Source organism: Rhinatrema bivittatum, chromosome 17 (genome assembly GCF_901001135.1).
Source record: "Rhinatrema bivittatum chromosome 17, aRhiBiv1.1, whole genome shotgun sequence".
Lineage (NCBI taxonomy): Eukaryota > Metazoa > Chordata > Amphibia > Gymnophiona > Rhinatrematidae > Rhinatrema > Rhinatrema bivittatum.
In genome coordinates this window covers 63,631,922-63,653,806 of record NC_042631.1, presented here as the reverse complement: position 1 = coordinate 63,653,806, position 21,885 = coordinate 63,631,922, and the positions used below count along the sequence as shown (strand labels likewise).

Sequence of the window (21,885 nt, the reverse complement as noted above, 5' to 3'; positions counted from 1 at the left end):
TCACCAAGCGCATACTGTTAGGCGCCCGTCGCCAAGCACATACTGTTAGGCGCCCGTCGCCAAGCACATACTGTTAGGCGCCCGTCGCTAAGCGCATACTATTAGTCGCCCGTTGCTAAGCGCATGCTGTTAGGCGCCTGCTGCTATGCGCATAGGCGCCAGTTGCTAAGCGCACGTTGAGAGGTGCACGTTGAGAGGTGCACGTTGAGAGGTGCGCATTGAGAGGTGCGCGTTGAGAGGCGCGCGTTGATACGCACAAGTTGATAAGCACTCGTTGATAATAAGCGCCCGTTCATAGGCGCCACTGGATAGGCGCACGTTGATAGACGCACATCTTTCACTCAGACTACAAAGCGCAGACTCTAGCTGAGTTAATAGACGAGATGGAGCGTAAGAGAGCCCATGCATCAGTGGAGCCGGCACCTCCAGAATCAGGCATAAGCCTCTGCTCTGCATGCAACCTCAGAGCCACACAGAACGAGGAAGCAGACTCCCTATGTGCCCAATGTGAAGAGGCCATGGGAGCTCCAGGCCAGGACCGGTCACAGCCCAGCGTACTTGCCAGTTCGTCAGGGAACACCCCGGACCTAGCAGGCAGCGGGGAGCTGCCAGGGAACCCAAGAGACCTGGTGTCCCTAAGGCCAGATCCGGCCTCACTTTCCTGGGTGGAATTATTTAAGGGGATTCATGCCTTTGTCACAATGAGGGCTGCGCCCCGAACGGGTCCATAAGTACCGGATGACCCGGCCCCTGGACCCTCAAGGCCTAGGCACGGCCGCTCGCCACCTGGAAGCCCCAATTATGGGGATTCAGATTGCCCTGAGGAAGACTAAGAGCCCCCCCCCCCCCCCCCCCCCCGAGGAGGGAGAATTTCCCTCGGGGATTGAACCATATCGAACCATGAGGCGCTTCTTTCTGAAAGAGGATCTTCCAGGCCTGATCTCTCAATGCCTGTCAGAACTGGCTCTTCCGGGCCATGACACCCCAGGGGAACCGAGAATGAACCCCCTGTTAGAGGGCCTGCGTCAAATGACTCACCATTTCCCCCTCCTACAAGCAGCACAGCAGCTAATCGATCTGGAATGGAATGCGCCGGAGGCCTCATTCACAGGGGGTCGGGCCTTGGCTGGCATGTACCCCTTAGACCCGGCAGCTAAGGAAATGCTGGCGTGCCCTCAGGTAGACGCCATAGTAAGCGCAATTGTGAAGCGCACCACCATTCCGGTGGAAGGGGGGACGGCCCTCAAGGATACACATGACCGGCGCATGGTCGCTATTCTGAAACAAGCCTTTGAGGTGGCAGCCATGTCCCTACGAATTGCGACCTGCTGCACCGTGGTGACGCATTCCTGTTTATCACAGGCTAGGAATAACACCCCGGGAGAAGAGATGGAACCAGCTCTCTCGTTTCTCACTGACGCAGCCTCCGATCTAGTCCGTACGGCAGCCAAGGGAGTATCATCCCAATGACACATTCCAATGACTCCTAAAACACCACTCCTCTTGTATATAACATTTATTCTGTATACTATATTTAAATTGTATATTGTTTAACCATCTCTTTTCTCTCCTCTCTTCTTCCTTCTCCAAGTTCGGCTACCCTTGTTAAATGTAACTGTACTTTCGGACACCACAGTTCTAGTTTTTGTTTATAATGCACTCCTGTTCGATGTAAACCAGCAAGATATGTTTTCATGATTGCCGGTATATAAAAACTCTAAATAAATAAATAAAATAAAATAAATCATCCACAGTGGCAGCCAGGAGGCAGCTCTGGTTACGTAATTGGTCGGCCGACTTCTCTTCCAAGACACGTCTCACGAGAATGCCCTTTAAGGGATCCCTCCTGTTCGGCAGCGACCTCGAGAAACTGGCCAATAAATGGGACGCTTCTCCATTACCCCGTCTACCAGAAGACAGGCCAAGGAGGAGCCAGCGCCCTTTTCCTAGACCATCCAGAGATAGAAACAAGCAGCACTTCAACCCTTACAGGACTCGCTACCAAGCACCTCATCTGCAGGCCAGGAACCAGTCCTTTCGGACTAAGCGCAACAAGAGGGGAACGGGCTCGGGTCCCGGCCGCACCCCACAATGTCAATCAGCCGACCCTTCCGGGGGTAGCAGCCATAGGGGGCAGGCTAACCCTCTTCTACCACAGGTAGGTCGAGATTACCTCGGACCAGTGGGTCCTCGCCATCATCCGAGAAGGGTACTACCTGGACTTTCTTCGGCTCCCACCGGACAAGTTTGTGGAATCTCCTTGTTCACCCCTCAAGAGGACGGCACTAGAAGTTACCTTGCAGAGGCTCCTGTCCCTAAAAGCCATAATCCCAGTGCCTGCAGGGGAGATACATTCTGGGCATTATTCCATATATTTCATAGTGCCCAAGAAGGAGGGCACTTTCAGGCCCGTCCTGGACCTCAAGTCGGTCAACCAACACCTATGGGTCCCCAGCTTTCGCATGGAAACTGCGGTCTGTCAAAAATTCAGTACAGCCAGGGGAGTTTCTCGCATCCCTAGATCTGTCGGAAGCCTACTTGCATATCCCAATTCATCGGGATCACCAGCGCTATTTACGCTTCAAAGTCCTGAATCAACACTTCCAGTTCCGAGCTTTACCCTTCGGGTTAGCCACCGTGCCGCGAACCTTTACCAAGATCATAGTAGTAGTGGCGGCGTCACTCAGGAAGGAAGGAAACCTCGTCCATACCTACCTGGACGATTGGCTGATCAGGGCAAAGTCACCGGAGGAGAGCCACCAGGCAACCAACAGAGTTATAGCTCTTCTAGAAAGCCTAGGATGGGTAGTAAACTTGAACAAGAGTTCCCTACAGCCTTCTCAGTCGCTGGAATACCTAGGAGTCCGATTCGACACCCAGGAAGACAAGGTCAGCCTGACCTCCAACAGAAGATCAAAGCTCCGGAATCGTCTGAATGCCCTGCTGAGCGCCACCCAGCCCACAGCTTGGGATTACTTACAGATCCTCGGCCTTATGGCATCCACTCTGGAGGTGATACCATGGGCGCGGGCTCATATGAGACCATTACAACGTGCCCTCCTATCTCGGTGGAGCCCACGATCACAGAACTACACCACACACCTACCTCTACCAGCCAGAGTGCGGAATCAAATATGGTGGTGGTTGCAGCCCGGCCACATGAGCCGGGGGTCAAGAATGTCCTCCCCAACCTGGAACCTGCTCACTACAGATGCCAGCCTGAACGGATGGGGAGCACATTGTGAAGAACTCACCGCCCAAGGGCGGTGGAACAGAGAAGAGTCGGGGTGGAACATCAACCGACTAGAGGCACGGGCAGTCAGGCTAGCGTGCCTGCGATTTGCCCACAGACTTCGCAACAGAGCAGTCAGAGAAATGTCAGACAATGCTACCATGGTGGCATACATCAACCGACAGGGCGGAACCAGAAGCCAACAGGTATCCCTAGAAATAGCCCCCCCTGATGACTTGGGCGGAAGCGAATCTCCAGGACATCTCCGCCATTCACATCGCCGGGAAGGACAACACCACGACAGACTTCCTCAGCAGAGAAAGCCTAAATCCAGGGGAATGGCAGCTGTCGCCCACAGCTTTCCAGATGATTGTGGATCAGTGGGGGACGCCGGGCATGGACCTACTAGCAGACAGGTCCAACGCTCAAGTACCCAGATATTTCAGCCGCAGGTGGGATCCGCTATCCCAGGGGATCGATGCCCTGGTACAGCCATGGCCTCAGGGGATCCTGCTATATGCCTTTCCTCCATGGCCCCTGCTGGGCGCCATTGTACACAAGATTCAGCGGCACAGAGGCCTAGTTCTTCTAGTGGCCCCGGACTGGCCAAGAAGACCCTGGTACGCAGACATGAGAAGATTACTGGCAGGGACTCCATCTCCCCTGCCTCCACACAGGGTCCTGCTGCGGCAAGGTCCCATCCTCCACGAGGATCCAGCTCAATTCTCTCTTACGGTCTGGCCATTGAGAGGGCTAGACTGAAGAAAAGAGGATACTCTGGGCCAGTAATAGATACACTCCTCCGAGCCCGCAAGTTCTCCACATCACTAACATATATAAGGATCTGGAGAGTATTTGAAGCCTGGTGCGAAACTCGCAGCACCAATCCACATGCCACTAAGATCCCTATCATTTTGGATTTCCTGCAAGATGGCCTTCAGAAGGGTCTGTCCCTCAATTCCATCAAGGTTCAAGTGGCAGCGCTATCCTGCTACGGTCCCCGGAGTGACGGCAACAGCATCGCCACACACCCAAACGTTTCACGTTTCCTGAAAGGAGTCAAACACATTCGCTCGCCACTGAAGTGGCCAGTACCCATGTGGAACCTCAACCTAGTGTTGGAATTTCTAGCGGGACACGCCTTCAGACCACTTCGAGGCCTGTCCCTCCGTTTGTTAACCTTGAAGATGGTGTTCCTGCTGGCCGTATGCTCAGCACGCCGCATCTCAGATCTACAAGCACTGTCCTGCCATGATCCGTTTCTCAGAATCACTCCAGAGGCTATCCATCTTCGCACGGTTCCTTCCTTCTTACCCAAAGTAGTCTCACACTTCCACCTCAACCAAACCATACCCTTGCCTACCACGGAAGGTTTGAAGAAGTCAGAAGAAGGTCGAATACTACGCCATCTCGACATCGGCAGGCTGCTGTTCCAGATACCTGGAAATGTCAGAAGCAGTACGAAAGACAGACCATCTGTTCGTCCTTCACAGTGGGAAGAAGCAAGGGGAAGCGGCCTCACGGGCAACCATCACCCGCTGGATCAAAGATGTTATCAAGGCAGCCTACGTAGAAGCAGGGAAACCACCGCCTCTACGGGTCAAGGCTCACTCTACCAGAGCACAAGCGGCCTCTTGGGCAGAAACTAGGATGCTGTCGCCTGCAGAGATATGTAAAGTGGCGACGTGGTACTCCCTCCATACCTTCTCCAGATTCTACCGTCTGGACGTCCAGGCCAGGGAGGACACAGCATTTGCGAGGGCAATCCTGAACGGACCTCGGGCAGCCTCCCGCCCAGTCCGGGAGTAGCTTTTGTACATCCCACTTGTTTTGAGTCCATCTGCTACACGCTAGCAAATGTAGAGATTACTTACCTGATAATCTCCTTTTCCTTAGTGTATGCAGATGGACTCAGCATCCCGCCCGGCTGCCGGTATACAGGGGGATTCACCGACTCACGGTAAGCCATGTTTTCTTATATAGGGCATCCACCCTGCCAGGTGTCGACGCCTTCCGGTTGAGAACATTGGCGGTCTCCAGCTACTATCAATCGGTCAGGGTAATCCTGTTCATTTAATCGATCGGTCAGTTACACATATAGCCATAAAACTTTTGCAAGGAAGATTACTGAATTGCTGCACTTCCTGTGGGGGTATATGTACCCATGCTGACGTCAGATCCATCTCCAACTGCTAGCACGAGCACACTATACCCCACTTGTTTTGAGTCCATCTGCATACACTAAGGAAAAGGAGATTATCAGGTAAGTAATCTCTACATTTACCACTCTTCCCCCTACCAATCTTGCTCTCCTCATGCCTCCTCTCCCACCTTTCCTCTTGCCTCTCTGTTCTGTCTCCACATACATGCCTGTCATGTCCACTCACATTCCTTTCATTCACTCTCCATTCTCACACTTCTCACCACCCTCCCACTCCTCTCTTGTACTGTCTAAAAAAAAAAAAAAAAAAAAAAAATTGGGACAGACAAAGGAGACAAACGAACAGAAACTTTCACACTTCTTTTACACAGAGAAAAAGACAAGACACTTGGTCAGTTAAGTTAAGAACTTAAGAAGAACATAATAAAATGCCATACTGGGTCAGACCAAGGGTCCATCAAGCCCAGCATCCTGTTTCCAACAGTGGCCAATCCAGGCCATAAGAACCTGGCAAGTACCCAAAAACTAAGTCTATTCCATGTTACCATTGCTAGTAATAGCAGTGGCTATTATGTAAGTCAACTTAATTAATAGCAGGTAATGGATTTCTCCTCCAAGAACTTATCCAATCCTTTTTAAAACACAGCTATACTAACTGCACTAACCACATTCTCTGGCAACAAATTCCAGAGTTTCATTGTGCATTGAGTGAAAAAGAACCTTCTACGATTTGTTTTAAATGTGCCACATGCTAACTTCATGGCGTGCCCCCTAGTCTTTCGATTATCCGAAAGAGTGAATAACCGATTCACATCTACCTATTCTTGACCTCTCTTGATTTTAAACACCTCTATCATATCCCCCCTCAGCCGTCTCTTCTTCAAGCTGAAAAGTCCTAACCTCTTTAGTCTTTCCTCATAGGGAAGCTGTTCCATTCCCCTTAACATTTTGGTAGCCCTTCTCTGTATCTTCTCCATCTCAATTATATCTTTTTTGAGATGCGGCGACCAGAATTGTACACAGTATTCAAGGTGTAGTCTCACAATGGAGCAATACAAAGGCATTATGACATTTTCTGTTTTATTCATCATTCCCTTTCTAATAATTCCCAACATTCTGTTTGCTTTTTTGACTGCCGCAGCACACTGAACCGACGATTTCAATGTGTTATCCACTATGACGCCTAGATCTCTTTCTTGGGTTGTAGCACCTAATATGGAACCTAACATTGTGTAACTATAGTATGGGTTATTTTTCCCTATATACATCACCTTGCACTTATCCACATTAAATTTCATCTGCCATTTTGATGCCCAAGTTTCCAGTCTCACAAGGTCTTCCTGCAATTTATCACAATCTGCTTGTGATTTAGCTACTCTGAACAGTAAAGAAATAAGCAGAAGACAGACAAAACACTCAAATAATCAAATTTTAACTCCTCCCCTAAACCATCTACCTCCCTCTACCAAACTCCTCTCCTCTCACCAGCAATGCCTGACACATCCTCAAGGTGCAGCTGCAGGAAGCCAGTATATATAATCCAAGAAATTAACATGCAACATGACAATTAAATAAGCAGTATGTTAATTTACCATGATTCATGTGTTCAGAAATTTGCTTAGCCATGCCCATATTTTTATCGCATGACTCTAATGCATGATATTTCTTAGATTTTTACTGAAGCTTAAGGCATCTAGGCCTAAATTTGTATCTGAGGCAATGGAGACTAAAGTGATTTGGCCAAGGTCGCAAGAAGTGCCAGTGGGATTGTCCCTTGCCTTACCTGTTTCATATCCTTCTGCTCTAACTACTGGGCTACTCCTCCACTCCCTACTTTTAGCACCTCACCATACATGAAGTTCTTCTCTCTTTATTTTGTATCCTCATTGTAAACAGACAAGTGCAAGGTTTTGCACATAGGGAAAAATAACCCTTGCTGTAGTTACACAATGTTAGGTTCCATATTAGGAACTACTACCCAGGAAAAAGATCTAGGCATCATAGTGGATAACACTTTAAAATCGTCAGCTCAGTGTGCTGCAGCAGTAAAAAAAGCAAACAGAATGTTAGAAATTATTAGAAAGTGAATGATTAATAAAACAGAAAATGTCATAATGCCTCTGTATCGGTCCATTGTTGAGACTGCACCTTAAATACTGTGTACATTTCTGGTCACCGCATGTCAAAAAAGATATAGTTGCGATGGGGAAGGTACAAAGAAGGGCATCCAAAATGATAAAGGGGATGGAATAGCTCCCCTATGAGGAAAGGCTGAAGAGGTTAGGGCTGTTAAGCTTGGAAAAGAGACAGCTGAGGGGGGATAATATAGAGGTCTTTAAGATGATGAGAGGTCTTGAACGAGTAGATGTGAATTGGTTATTTACACTTTTGGATAATAGAAGGACTAGGGGGCATTCCATGAAGTCAGCAAGTAGCACATTTAAGACTAATCAGAGAAAATTATTTTTCACTCAATGTACAGTTAAGCTCTGGAATTTGTTGCCAGAGGATGTGGTTAGTGCAATTAGTGTAGCTGGGTTTAAAAAAGGTTTGGCTAAGCTCTTGGAGGACAAGTCCATTAACTGCTATTAATCAAGTTTACTTAGGGAATAGCCACTGCTATTAATTGCATCAGTAGCATGGGATCTTCTTGGTGATTGGGTAATTGCTGGGTTCTTATGGCCTAGTTTGGCCTCTGTTGGAAACAGGATGCTGGGCTTGATGGACCCTTGGTCTGACCCAGCATGGCAATTTCTTATGTTCTCCCCATGCTGGTCTCTAGCTCCCTGTACTTGCAGGAGAAAGCACAAATGTGTGCAGTGCCTTGGTTGCTGTTTGTGCTTTCCAGAACTTCTCTGTTGCTTCTCCCACCACTGAGCAATTATATTTATCTTTTATTTATTTAAACAAGATTACCGGTATATATCACAGAGTCGGGAGATTTAAAACAGTTGGGAAACAGTGGTATAGGTGAATAAGATAAAAACTAACTAATCGAGTGCAGTCTCGGCTAGTGTTAGAAATTTCATGAGATTGAGTTTAGAAAGGTTTTCTTGGTGCTTCTCTTAACCACTTTCTCTCTTCATGTATTACAGTGGCTAAGCCATGAAAGAATTATCCAGCGGCTTGTGGAAATAGTTCATCCATCTCAAGAAGAAGATGTAAGTATGCCTGCTGCCCTAATGTTATGGTATGATAGCACATTTATCACCTTCCTCTTGAAGCTAATGTATGTGTTGGCAAATAAGGAGAATTTGATTCACTCAGGTTGCACAGTTGATGTTGTCTATATTATTCTAGGTAAGGATCTGAGCTGTGAGCTGAGAACACTCTTTTCTTGGCCTTCAGGCTTGGATTGAGAACCTTTAGAACATGAGGGATAACACTTATATGTATCCGATATGTTCATACATCTATAAACACATAAAACAAATATTTACATATAGTGATTGTTGCCTGAATAAGGAATTGAGAATTAAGGCGTATTCAGATCCCCGCAGCAAAAACAGTGATAATTCAGGAGTGATTCATTTTAATAAACTAGTTCGGTTGCTCTAGTGAATATTTTTCAGAAAAAAACGTATTGAGATCCCCCTGAAGAAGCCATACAGGTGAAACAATATGGCCTGTTGTTGGGGGTCACACCAATAGTTTCCATATATGTAGTGTTTTATATGTGATAGTGGAAATTTTGGAGAGTTCTTTTTATTTCTTTGTGAACACAGTAACATATGTCTTTGATATAATAGTTATTTTTAGCCATATGTGTGTGAATGCTATGTATGAATGAGGAATTACATGGGGTTACATGGATTTTATATTGTCAATATATACATAAAATGTATGTTTAAGATGTGCTAATGTGATTTAAGATATGGTAATATGCAATTTGTACAGTGTATAGATTCTTTAAATATTGTTTAGGATATGTATGTAACTTAATATGGTGTTTTAAAATAAAATATCTTGTTGTTTAATGCAGTTTGATTGTGTTAACTCAAATTCTTTTCTGTTTTCTTGCATATTGTATGTGTAAGGAATTGTTTCATACCTCTACATCATAATACATTACACTTGATGCCACTCTGCCAGTGTCCTCATTAAAGACCTGACTTGGAGAACTGAGTTTGCTTCTTTGTATTCTCCTGCATTTAGGAAGATTAAATGAGAATTACACATTCTCGAATGCCACCAGCGTAAGTCCAAATCAGTAATCGCACTTAGTTTGTAGAGGCAAAAAATTGGCAGATTATAAATCAGCCATAGACAATGCCAGAAAGACAGATTTCTCTACTTGGATCCACGCTGCAGTCTTTCACCCACCTAAATTATTTTTTACAATTATTTTTTGATGGCCCAGCCGAAATCAGATCTTTCTTTAAGTCTGCATTCTCATATTAGAGGATTGTTGTAATAAGCCATGTTGAGCCTACTACGGGTTTATACTTATGTTTTAGCATGGGTTTTATTTAAACTGTTTATTTTAACAGATATTTGGGCATACATCAAAGTTCAACTTATAAACTTTACATACAGGACAATTTATAAACGTTGCTGCAAAGCAGTTGGGTATTTCCTACAATCTGTAAGAGTATCATGTGACCAGAGGAATAGGAAGATTGTAAAACTGATGATAAATATATTTATAATGTTCATTTTTTCAGTCATAACACATTTTTTCTATAGCCACTAGTTCACGCACCTGACCCTTCTAATATTCGAAAGGAGGGTTACCTTTCCAGAAGATCGCTATGGTAAATCTTGCATCAAGCAATAGTTGACCCACTAGCTCATGATATTTTTGTGGTATGCGTAGAAATGACGGCAGAAGAAGACCAAACGGCCCATTCAGTCTGCCCAGCAAGTTTCGCACTTTTTTTTTCTCATACTTATAGAAGCATAGAAATGATGGCAGAAGAAGATCAAACGGCCCATCCAGTCTGCTTAGCAAGCGTTCGCACTTTTTTTTCTCTCACATACTTATCTGTTTCTCTTGGCTCTTAGTAACCTTTTTTTATTCTATTTCCCTTCCACCCCGCCATTAATGTAGAGAGCAGTGTTGGACCTGCATCTAAGTGAAATAGCTTAATTTAGTTAGGGGTATTAACCACCGCAATAAGCAAGCTACACCCATGCTTATCTGTTTATTCAGACTATGTAATTCAGTCCTTGTTGATTGTTGCCTGAATATAGATCCACCTTTCTTCATTCCCCCCTGCCGTTGAAGCAGAGAGCCATGCTGGCTATGCATTGAAAGTGAAGTGTCAAACTTCCTCCCCTGCCGTTGAAGCTGAGAGCTATGCTGGCTTTGCATTGAAAGTGAAATATCAGACTTGCTCCCCTGCCGTTGAAGCAGAGGGCTATGCTGGATATACGTGAATTGTCAAAAATTTCCTCCCCTGCCGTTGAAGCAGAGAGCTATGCTGGATTTGCGTTGAAAGTGAAGTATCAGGTATTTTTTTGGTTTGGGGTAGTAACTGCCATAACAAGCAAGCTACTCCACTGGTGTTATGTGGTTGCAAATCCTTTTTTGCACATTTCCTCTTGCCGTTGAAGCATAGAACAATGTTGGAGTCGCATTATTGAATAAGGATATTCATCTCCAGGTAGTTGCCAACATTCTCTCAAGCCACCCCCATGCCTCTTGTCTTCATTCACATCCTCTAGACTTTATGGATCCACAGTATTTATCCCACGCCCCTTTGAAATCCTTCACAGTTTTGGTCTTCACCACTTCCTCCGGAAGGGCGTTCCAGGTATCCACCAACCTCTCCGTGAAGAAATACTTCCTGACATTGGTTCTGAGTCTTCTCCCTGGAGTTTTAAATCGTGACCCCTGGTTCTGCTGATTTTTTTGCAACGGAAAAGGTTTGTCGTTGTCTTTGGATCATTAAAACCTTTCAAGTATCTGAAAGTCTGTATCATATCACCCCTACTCCTCCTTTCCTCCAGGGTGTACATATTTAGATTCTTCAATCTTTCCTCATAAGTCATTTGATGAAGACCCTCCACCTTTTTGGTCGCCCTTCTCTGGACCGCCTCCATCCTGTCTCTGTCCCTTCGGAAATACGGTCTCCAGAACTGAACACAGTTCTCCAGGTAAGACCTCACCAAGGACCTGTACAAGGGGGATAATCACTTCCCTTTTCTTACTTGATATTCCTCTCTCTATGCAGCCCAGCATTCTTCTGGCTTTAGCTATCGCCTTTTCACATTGTTTCGCCGACTTCAGATCATTAGACACTATCACCCCAAGGTCTCTCTCCTGCCCCGTGGACATCAGCCCTTCTCCCCCCATCGAATACAGATCTTCCGGATTTACACATCCCATATGCATGACTTTGCACTTCTTGGCATTGAATCTCAGCTGCCATATCTTCGACCACTCTTCCAGCTTCCTTAAATCCCGTCTCATTCTCTCCACTCCTTCCGGCGTGTCCACTCTGTTGCAGATCTTAGTGTCCTCCGCAAAAAGACAAACCTTACCTTCTATCCCGTCCACAATGTCGCTCACAAAGATATTGAACAGGACCGGTCCCAACACCGACCCTTGCGGCACTCCGCTCAACACCGTTCTCTCTTCAGAGTAAGTTCCATTTACCATCACACATTGACTTCTGTCCGTCAACCAGTTTGCAATCCAGGTCACCACCTTGGCACTCACTCCTAAGCTTCTTATTTTATTCACCAGTCTCTTGTGCGGAACCGTATCAAAAGCTTTGCTGAAATCCAAGTAGATGACATCGAGCGCTCTTCCTTGATCCAATTCCTTGGTTACCCAGTCAAAAAACTCTTATCAGATTTGTCTGACAGGATCTTCCCCTGGTGAATCCATGCTGCCTCTGGTCCAGCAATTCTTCCGACTGTAGATAGCTCACTATTCCTTCTTTTAACAGCGACTCCATTAATTTTTCCCACCACTGAGGTGAGGCTAACCGGTCTGTAATTACCAGCCTCTTCTCTGTTTCCACTCTTGTGAAGCGGGATCACCACCGCTCTTCTCCAGTCACTTGGCACCACTCCTGTTTCTTTTTTTTTTTTAATTTAATATTTATTGAAATTAAACATTGAGTACAATGAAAAAATCAAGGAATTTAAAGAAAATAGTCATATCACATGACAATAATGAAAACCAACTATCCACATTTTATTAATATAGTCCACATTCTTGAGAAAAGGAGGAGAGCAACTGTAACTGCGACATCTCTCTTTATTTCGCAGCCTAAATTACCTTCATAGCAACCTTGCTAACTAATTGCTAGTTTTATCTTTAATAAATTGTTCCAAATGTAATGGGTCAGAAAAAACAAACTTGTTATTATATGTAAGTAAACGCTTACATGGATATTTTAGAAAATAACTGGCACCCAAATCCAGAACCCTTTGTTTGTACGCTAAGAAAAGTTTCCTACGAGCTTGTGTAGCTCTTGAAACATCAGGGAAAATTTGGACTTTCCGTCCACAAAAAATCATCTGTTTATACTGAAAGTATTTACGAAATACTTCTTCTTTATCACTCTTAGACACAAATGATACAAGCAAAGTTGCTCTGGTGGGAATATTATCAAGGGAATCTTCAAGGAAAGTTGTGATACCAGGACTTTCCAGAATATCCATCCCCCCTTCTTGATTTACTATCTTTTTCCTGGTAGGAATATAGAAAATTTTTTAGATAATTGGAGATAAAAATTAATGCCCAGTTGCTCCCATTACAGGGAGTGATGGCATCATCTATAAAAGATAAATTATGTATGTATAATCAAATGGAAGCTTTAGAAAATGAAATGAGGTCTAATAACTTATGCTTGTTAAATTTTCCTCATACTAGACTGTTATCCCCAAAAGAAATTTTGAGAAAATACCACTCCCGTTTCTAGGGATCTATTGAACAGGTCACACAGTGGACCCGCCAGCACATCTCTGAGCTCCCTCAGTACCCTGGGATGAACCTCATCAGGCCCCATGGCTTTGTCCACTTTCAGATTCTTCAGCTCTTCCCATACCTTTTCTACTGTAAATGGAGTTTCATCTACTCCACTCCCTTCCAGTTTCTTGTTAACTAGCAACGGTACTTCTCCAGGGTCCTCTTTAGTGAACACAGAACTGAAGTATTCGTTTAATATTTCTACCATTTCTTCGTCTCTCTCCACACATTGATCCTTTCCACCTTTCAATTTCCCTATACCACTTTGAACTTTTCTCTTTTCACTGATATAACTGAAAAATATTTTGTTACCTCTCTTTATCTCCTTGGCAATCCTCTCTTCTGCTTGACTTTTAGCCGTCTTGATTAATTTCTTCGTCTCCCTCCGTTCTACCAGATATTCTTCTTTGTGCTCCTCCCTTTGGGATCTTTTATATTTCTTGAACTCTGTTCTTTTGGCCTTTATTTTGTCAGCCACCTCCTTTGAGAACCAGATAGGTTTCATTTTTCTTTTGCTTTTCTTTACTTTTCTAACATATAGATTAGTTGCCTTGGTAACTGCTCCTTTTAGATCGGTCCACTGTTGATCCACATCTCTCTCATTCTCCCAGCCTTTTAGTTCTTTCTCCAGGTACTTCCCCATTTCATCAAAGTCCATGTTTTTGAACTGCAAAACTTGGGTCTTTGTGCTTCTTTTCCGATTCCTTTTTGTGATATTAAACCATACCGTTTGATGATCACTGGTGCTGAGGTGGGCGCCCACCTGGACATCAGAGACATTATCTCCATTAGTGAGCACTAAGTCGAGTATAGCTCTTTCTCTTGTGGGTTCCATTACCATTTGTTTGAACAAAGCTACTTGCAGGGCATCCACTATTTCTCTACTATTATTAGATTCTGCAGATGGGATTCTCCAGTCTACATCTGGCATATTAAAGTCTCCAATGATCACCACTTCTCCCTTCTTTCCTATCTTTTGGATGTCTTCAACCAGATCTCTGTCCAGCTCTTCCTTTTGGTTTGGAGGCCTGTAAACCACTCCAAAAAAATGGATGCCCCATCTTTTTTTAGGTTGGCCCATAGTGCTTCTTCATTGCCCCATCTTCCTTGCAGCTCAGATGCTTGGATATTGTTTCTGATATAAAGAGCCACTCCTCCCCCTTTCCTATCCTCTCTGTCCTTCCTTAACAAGTTAAAGCCTGGTATTGCCGTATCCCAGTCATGAGATTCCGTAAACCACGTTTCTGTGACAGCAACAACGTCCAAGTCTGCCTCCACCATTAGGGCTTGCAGATCTGAGATTTTATTGCCCAAACTACGAGCATTTGTGCTCATAGCTTTCCAGCTTTCTTTGTTCAGTTTACTGCTGTTCCTTGACTCCTTTTGTGACCTCTTTATTTGAGTTGTTATCCACTTTTCCCTTTGCATTTGTGCAAGGGAAAAAATTAGTGCCTCTGACAGTCATCCATCACAGTGAGCTTTTTTCTTTGGTTTCTGATCTGGAATTTTTGTATGCATTGGGTTTCTTTTCTCTTTTCAGATAACACTTCAATCTTTTTCTCAATAACTTTTTGTACTTGTTGCACTTGATACAGTTTGTGTCTCCGGATCACAGGTCTAATTCTTCCAGAGCCCACTGTAATACTGTTTTTTGAGTTCCTTAATGCCCTGTGTGAGTGGGGGGTAGAGTTGTTCCCTGCACAGCTGTCAATAACAGGTGTCTGTGGGTCACAGGTCTTATCCTTCCTGAGCCCACAGTAAATCACTTTTTCCTTAACTTTTGGTTATTCTGTGTTAATGGGAAATTAATTATGCAGTCGGTCGGAAGCCCGGGCCTGCGCAGTCAGTGCTGAAGCCCGCCGGGGTAAGGCCTCAAATTTCCGCACTTACCACCGTCGGGCTCCCCGCCGACCACGAGGCTTCTCCTCGAACCCCTCCTCTCCGTTTCGCCTGCGATCCTCCGACTCCGGCTCCAATCTTCGAGACTTGATCTTCAGCCAACCCGAAGGAGCGCACCCGAGTGACATCAGCAGCCTGCGACCTTCTTCTGTCGGCAGTCGGCGCTGCCCTGACGCCATCAGTGGAGGACGGAAGGTGAGCCCTGCTTTAAATTCAGGCTCCTACCTGCGGCGCCGCGCACACGATGGAGCGCAAACTAAGGGGCCTGCCCCTTAGTGCGCCCCTTCGTGCGCCTCCAACAGCTCCGTGTAAGCCATCGAGCAAGACCCTAATAAATGCGAACCCCCAACTCTCAGGTCTATAACCCTGTACCCCTGCGGCACCCCACCGGAACCAACCGGAAGATACAGACGGCAGTCACCGCCAAGACTCACGCTAGAAAATAAGTACTCCCTCCAACGGGTTCCATCTTAAGAACATAAGAAATTGCCATGCTGGGACAGACCAAGGGTCCATCAAGCCCAGCATCCTGTTTCCAACAGAGGCCAAAAACCAGGCCACAAGAACCTGGCAATTACCCAAACACTAAGAAGAACCCTTTCACTCAATAATCATCATTCTGATGCTCCCACACAGATCAGCTTATGTATCCTGCTCTTTTTTGAAATTGTAATGTACTCATCTGCTTCTTGCTAACCTCCGCTACAGTGTACAACCTCTGCACCATACTGTTTTCTAAGACCTCGCAGCGCCCTATCCCTCCCTCTCGCGCCCTCTCGCCACTCCCCTTCTAAATTTTATCTCTCTCCGGTGATCCCCCTACCCCTCTTCCTGCAAACCACCTCTCCCCTCCCCACGATGCCTCCTCAGGATTGCACCCCACCTGACTCCCTCCCTATCCCCCGCATACCCTACCTTTCCTACAGACCACCCCTCCTCAGTTTTGCAACCCTACATGTTCAGCGTAAATCCCTCCTCCCCATCCTCATCTCCCCCCTAACCCAGTTCCTTGGTCTCACCACACTATCACGTATGCTATTTAATGCCCAGTCCCTCTCCAAAAAAACTCACATCCTTGATGACTTCCTTCACGACCACAAACCTGATATATGTGCAGTCACTGAGATCTGGCTCAAGGACACTGACACTGTACTCATAAACCAGCTCCCTACACAAACACATGACATTTTCTCGCTGCCCAGGCCAAAAAAAAGAGGAGGTGGATTACTCCTAGTCGCCAGTAAAACCCTCAACCTCAGGCCTTTGAACATCAGCCCCCCCACCCAGGCTAGAAGTTGGCCTTTTCAAATCTGCAAAGCTACAATTATGCCTTGTCTATGCCCCTCCAGGCCTCCTGGAACAGAATCCCTCCCCACTCATTGAACTGATATCCAATACCATCAACAACGAAAGACCAGCCATTCTACTGGGAGATTTCAATCTACATGTAGACTTCTAACCCCTATCACTGTCTTGTGAAACCCTTTTAGCTGCCTTGCAGGCCCTTGGCTTTGCTCAAGTCATCGCCACCCCCATCCACAAAGCAGGGCATACCCTAGACCTCCTTTTCATCAACTCCTACATACAGACCCCCACTGCAGCCTCATGCACTCCGGTTCCGTGGTCTGACCACTCCCTCATTGATATAAACCTCACCTTTAGTGTTAATCCCACCGGCAAACTCCCACAAAACTCCTTCTCATTCCGTAAACCCTGCTCATCTGAGGAACTCTCTACAGCACTCACAGAATCCCTTGTCAAGCTTGATCTCTCTTCACCCGACTCTGCTCTCAAGTCCTGGGACAATCTTACCCGAGATATAGCCGACAACCTTTGCCCCCTCATCATCCGCACTCAACACTCTGCCCCCACAAGCAAGAAGCCCTGGTATAACGCTGAGCTACGCCGAATGAAACACGACCTTAGACTCAAAGAAAGAATATGGCGTAAAGACCCCACATCTCCTAACTCCTCTGCCTACAAATCTCACCTTCACTCATACCGCATCGCTATCCAAAAAACCAAGCATGACTACTATTCCACCAAAATACACCAATACACATTCAACCCTAAGGCCCTCTTCAGCTATGTTGCAACCCTTACCAACCCTATCACCCCACCCACTTCTGAAATCAACACAAGCGCAAAGTGTGAAGAGCTAGCCCATTTTTTCCAAAACAAAATTGCTAACCTACTCATCAGGTTCCCTCCTGCATCCACCCCTAACCCCATGACACATCTGCCCAGTACCAGTAAGCCCAGTACATGTAAGACCATCGACCACCCCCTCTCCCCTAAGTACGCGCTACACACCTTGGACCCTACTTCACCTAAGGAAATAGTGTCCATCCTCAAAAGAAGTAAGCCTGCTTCACACCCCTCCGATACCATCCCCACCAAAGCACTCCTCACCATTCCCGACATCATTGCACAACCCTTAACAGATATCATAAACTGCTCCTTATCCACCGGCACAGTTCCTGACACACTAAAATACGCAGTAGTCAAACCACTTATCAAGAAGCCTTCATTAGACCCCAAAGACCCCTCCAACTACCGTCCTATATCTAATCTCCCATTCATCGCCAAAATCATGGAGAAAGTAGTAAACGCCCAACTAATGGAATACCTAGAAGACAGCTGCATCCTCCACTCCTCCCAGTTTGGCTTCCGCAAGAACCTGAGTACTGAGGCCCTCCTGCTTTCCCTCACAGACTCCCTCCTCATTGGCCTTGACCAGGGACACAACTTTCTCAGAGCTTTCCTAGACATCTCAGCTGCCTTTGATACGATAAGCCACAATCTCCTCATCTCCAGTCTCTCAAACATCGGTATCTCCAACACTGCCCTCCTCTGGTTCAAATCTTACGTAGCCAACAGACGCTTCTCCGTGAAACTAAGCAGCTCTGAGTCCTCTCATTTCTCTCTCGCTCAAGGAGTACCCCAAGGCTCCTCTCTCTCCTCCACCCTCTTTAACATCTACCTCCTTCTGCTCTGTCATCTTCTCTCAGACCTCGGTCTCAAATTCTACATCTATGCTGATGATGTCAAGATCATCATACCCCTCCATAAAACTATCTCCGCTACCCTAAGCTACTGGGAGGAATGCCTTACATCCATCAACTCTCTACTCTCCTCCCTACAGCTTGCCCTCAACGCCTCCAAAACCGAGCTCCTCCTTGTCCACAACCATCAAACCTTTAAGCTCCTACCCCTAAACGACCCTAAGACCCTCTCCTTAACTGCTCATCCCGCTGTCCGAAACCTCGGTGTCCTAATCGACCCCCTCCTGAACCTAAAAGCTCACATCAGCTCCGTCCTGAAAGGAGGTTTTTACAAACTTAACATCATCAAAAAGCTCAAGCCACTACTTCACACTCATGATCTTAAAACAGTTGTCCAAGCCACCCTCTCATCCAAGCTGGACTACTGCAACTCCCTATACCTTGGACTCCTTCACTCCACCATCAAACCCCTCCACATACTTCAAAATGCCACGGCGAGACTCCTCAGCAACACATGCAGAACAGACCACATAATCCGTGTCCTTAAGGACCTGCACTGGCTCCCCATCTCATTCCGTATCCTGTTCAAAACCCTCACCATCGTTCACAAATCTATTTACAAGAGTGACTCCTCATGGCTCAGCGAACCACTCCGACTCTCCCAATCGGCACGCCCTACTAGAGCAAACCTTGCCTGCACCTTGCAAGTCCCACCCCTCAAGAAGGCCCGCCTCTCCGCAACCAGGGACCATGCCCTATCTATCGCCGGTCCAACCCAATGGAACGCCCTACCTGCCTACCTCCGCCTTGAGCCATGCCCCATGAAGTTCAGAAAAATGCTCAAAACATGGCTTTTCCACCAGGCCTTTCCAGACTAGCCCCCCCCTCCCACTATTCACCCCGACCCCCCCCCTTCTTCGATGTAAATAGGTTCATTCTCATACCCACACTGAATTTTGTAAATATGTTATGTATTATCATTTTCAATTTTTGTAAATATGTTCATATCCCTCTCCTTCCCCCCCCCCCCCCCCTTTTTCCTTGCTTGATTTCTGGCTCCTCCTCATAGCCCCTATTCTGTTGTTTATTGTTCTCATGTTTTCCCCCCTCCCCGTTCAATGTAATTTCAACCTTTCGTTATGATGTAAACCAATATGATGTGTATTTTAATGTCGGTATAAAAAAAGCTGTCAAATAAATAAATAATTTCTGAATAATGTAAAGTGGCTGGGACTTTCTTTATTGAAGCTAATTCAGCTTTAACTTCAGCCAGTTCCTTTTCCAAGGTAGAGAGTTCTGAACAAATGGGGCAAGCCTTAAGTTTCCATATGATTACCCTCAATATAAAGGCTCCACAGCAGTTGCATTGGATAGTCCTCATTTTTGTAAATTTGATGGATAACACTTAAGGAATTACCAAATTACTAGCCTATAAAGGTGACAAATTATGTATGCAGGCAGATTATATCAGAAACAAAACCCCAGGGGTGGGTGGGTAATGGGGAGGGTGGGAGGGAGTTAAACAGTTACCCTTGGTCAAGATTGCTCTCAGGACCCTATATCAGACTAAAAAAACAACAACCGATAAAACTACCAAGCCCAGTCACAGAGAGGCGGCTCCTGTGTGCAGGAAAACTTTCTGCGGCTCTCGGGCACTTCCTGCTGTCAACATGAGCTCATAGATGCAAAACTCCTTCTCTGAAACCCAGCATCTCCTGGCATCTGAACTTAACATCAGCTGGTCCTGTGCAACGTTACTTGACTCAAAAGACACTGCAACTTCCTCCGACGTCCTTCCCAAGCCCTCGTGTGGCCGGCCAGCAAGAATCCAGCCAATCAGGGCGATCCCGGCCAGCCAATCACACGAGGCCTGAAGGGGCTTTAAATTCAAGCACCCTTCCGGCGTTGATCCTCTTCTTCTGCGCTCCGACCTTCATCCATCGCTGCTCGGCGTCTGTAGCATAGGGAGGCCTGCGCAGCCGGCGCCCCTGACCCGCCGGGGTAAGGCCCTTTAAATCTATCCCTTACCCACGGCAACGCCGACTGCGAGACGCTGCGACTTCCTCCGACGTCCTTCCCAAGCCCTCGTGTGGCCGGCCAGCAAGAATCCAGCCAATCAGGGCGATCCCGGCCAGCCAATCACACGAGGCCTGAAGGGGCTTTAAATTCAAGCACCCCTCCGGCGCCGCGCGACAAAGGTGCAGGCCCCTTTGTGCGCCCCTTCGTGCAGCCCCTGAGAGAAGCCACCATCACCCAACCCCTTCTCTACTCCAAAACCAACCTCATTCTCATCCTCCCACAACCCGTATACTCCACACTCAGCTTCGCGACTGCCTCCTACTCCCACACCCACGCACCTCGCCCCTCCTTCTGCAACGCCAGGCCATTCCAGACCCCCGCGGCACCACCCAAACCTGAGCTGTGAACACACCGCTTGAAGCCCACCACTATCAGTGAACTTGGAGCACACAACTCACTCACAAGCAAGCAGACTATCTTCAACTGGATACCAGAGGCTCAAAAAACCCCGTGCAGAAAAGAGGCAGAGGAGGATAAAAATAAGCAAGGATACAAACAGAAGAAAATAGGATATTGCATAAATGTTGGCAAGTTAAATGTAAGACATTGATAAGACAGGCTAAGAGAGAATTTGAAAAGCAGTTGGCCGTAGAGGCAAAAATTCACAGTAAAAACTTTTAAAAATATATCCGAAGCAGAAAGCCTGTGAGCTTTCTGCAGTTGGATTGTTAGATTATCGAGGGGTTAAAGGGGCACTTAGAGAAGATAAGGCTATCGCAGAAAGATTAAATGATTTCTTTTCCTGGCGTGTAGCCAGATGGACTCAGTACAAATGTGATAGTATCCGCTTGCTAGCAGTTAGAGACAGATCTGACGTCAGCACGGGGTATATAGCCCCACAGGAAGCGTAGCTATTCAGTAATTTCCGTCTCCAAAGCAGTTTGGAGTGCCTGCATGCTAGTTGAGCGTGCTTTCCAAGACTACTTTAATTTTTCTCTTTTCTAATCATTCTAGATTCTACGTTGTTTTTCCTCTCTTCAACCTTAGAGCCCCGCGCTCCTGCGGTAGATACCTGAGGGTTCCTCCCCCAGTTGAGCTCCCGGGGTGATTGCCGTGCTCCCCCGGCGGTGGAAGTCCTCGGTCCTGCCGAAGCGCGGCAGTGACACAGCCCCCGGGCAAGGTTCGGGTGCGGCATACGAGGCCCTTGGTCCGGGCGTGGACGAGGTAGCGGGTGCATATCCTCAATTGCGGCGGTAAGGAGGTCCCTCCCCCCCGCGGCCGGAGACCGCCTGTGTTCCAACCGGGAAGCGCCGAAGCTGGTACGGTGTACATCTCTTCCTACGGGTCTCCGAAGCGCAAAGGATTGGCGGCGTGGCACGCCGTGGAGGCAGCCATTTTGGGGCCTTGTTCAGGTATTCCACGCCCGTGATAGGCGCGGCTTTCTTCCTCCTTGGTTACTGTGGATACCACTGAGCGTATATTGGTAGCCGCATATTGCTGAGAGCCTATTGAAGGCCATTGAGCGTATATTGCTGACTGCATATTACTGAAAGCCTATTGAAGGCCATTGAGCGTATATTGCTACTTGCATATTAAGAACATAAGAAAATGCCATACTGGGTCAGACCAAGGGTCCATCAAGCCC

At 46.6% G+C, this 21,885-nt stretch overlaps 1 protein-coding gene across 6 annotated transcripts in view; it reads left to right on the top strand.

The window, feature by feature from the left end:
• Window positions 1–21,885, top strand: part of PPP6R3 (protein phosphatase 6 regulatory subunit 3) — a 1,439,644-nt gene that overhangs the window by 244,520 nt on the left and 1,173,239 nt on the right. For all 6 annotated transcript variants that reach the window (XM_029582701.1, XM_029582702.1, XM_029582698.1 and 3 more), the window contains one exon: window positions 8,489–8,554. In XM_029582701.1, the coding sequence (XP_029438561.1) occupies window positions 8,489–8,554 (66 nt within the window). The remainder of the gene's footprint in view (window positions 1–8,488; window positions 8,555–21,885) is intronic.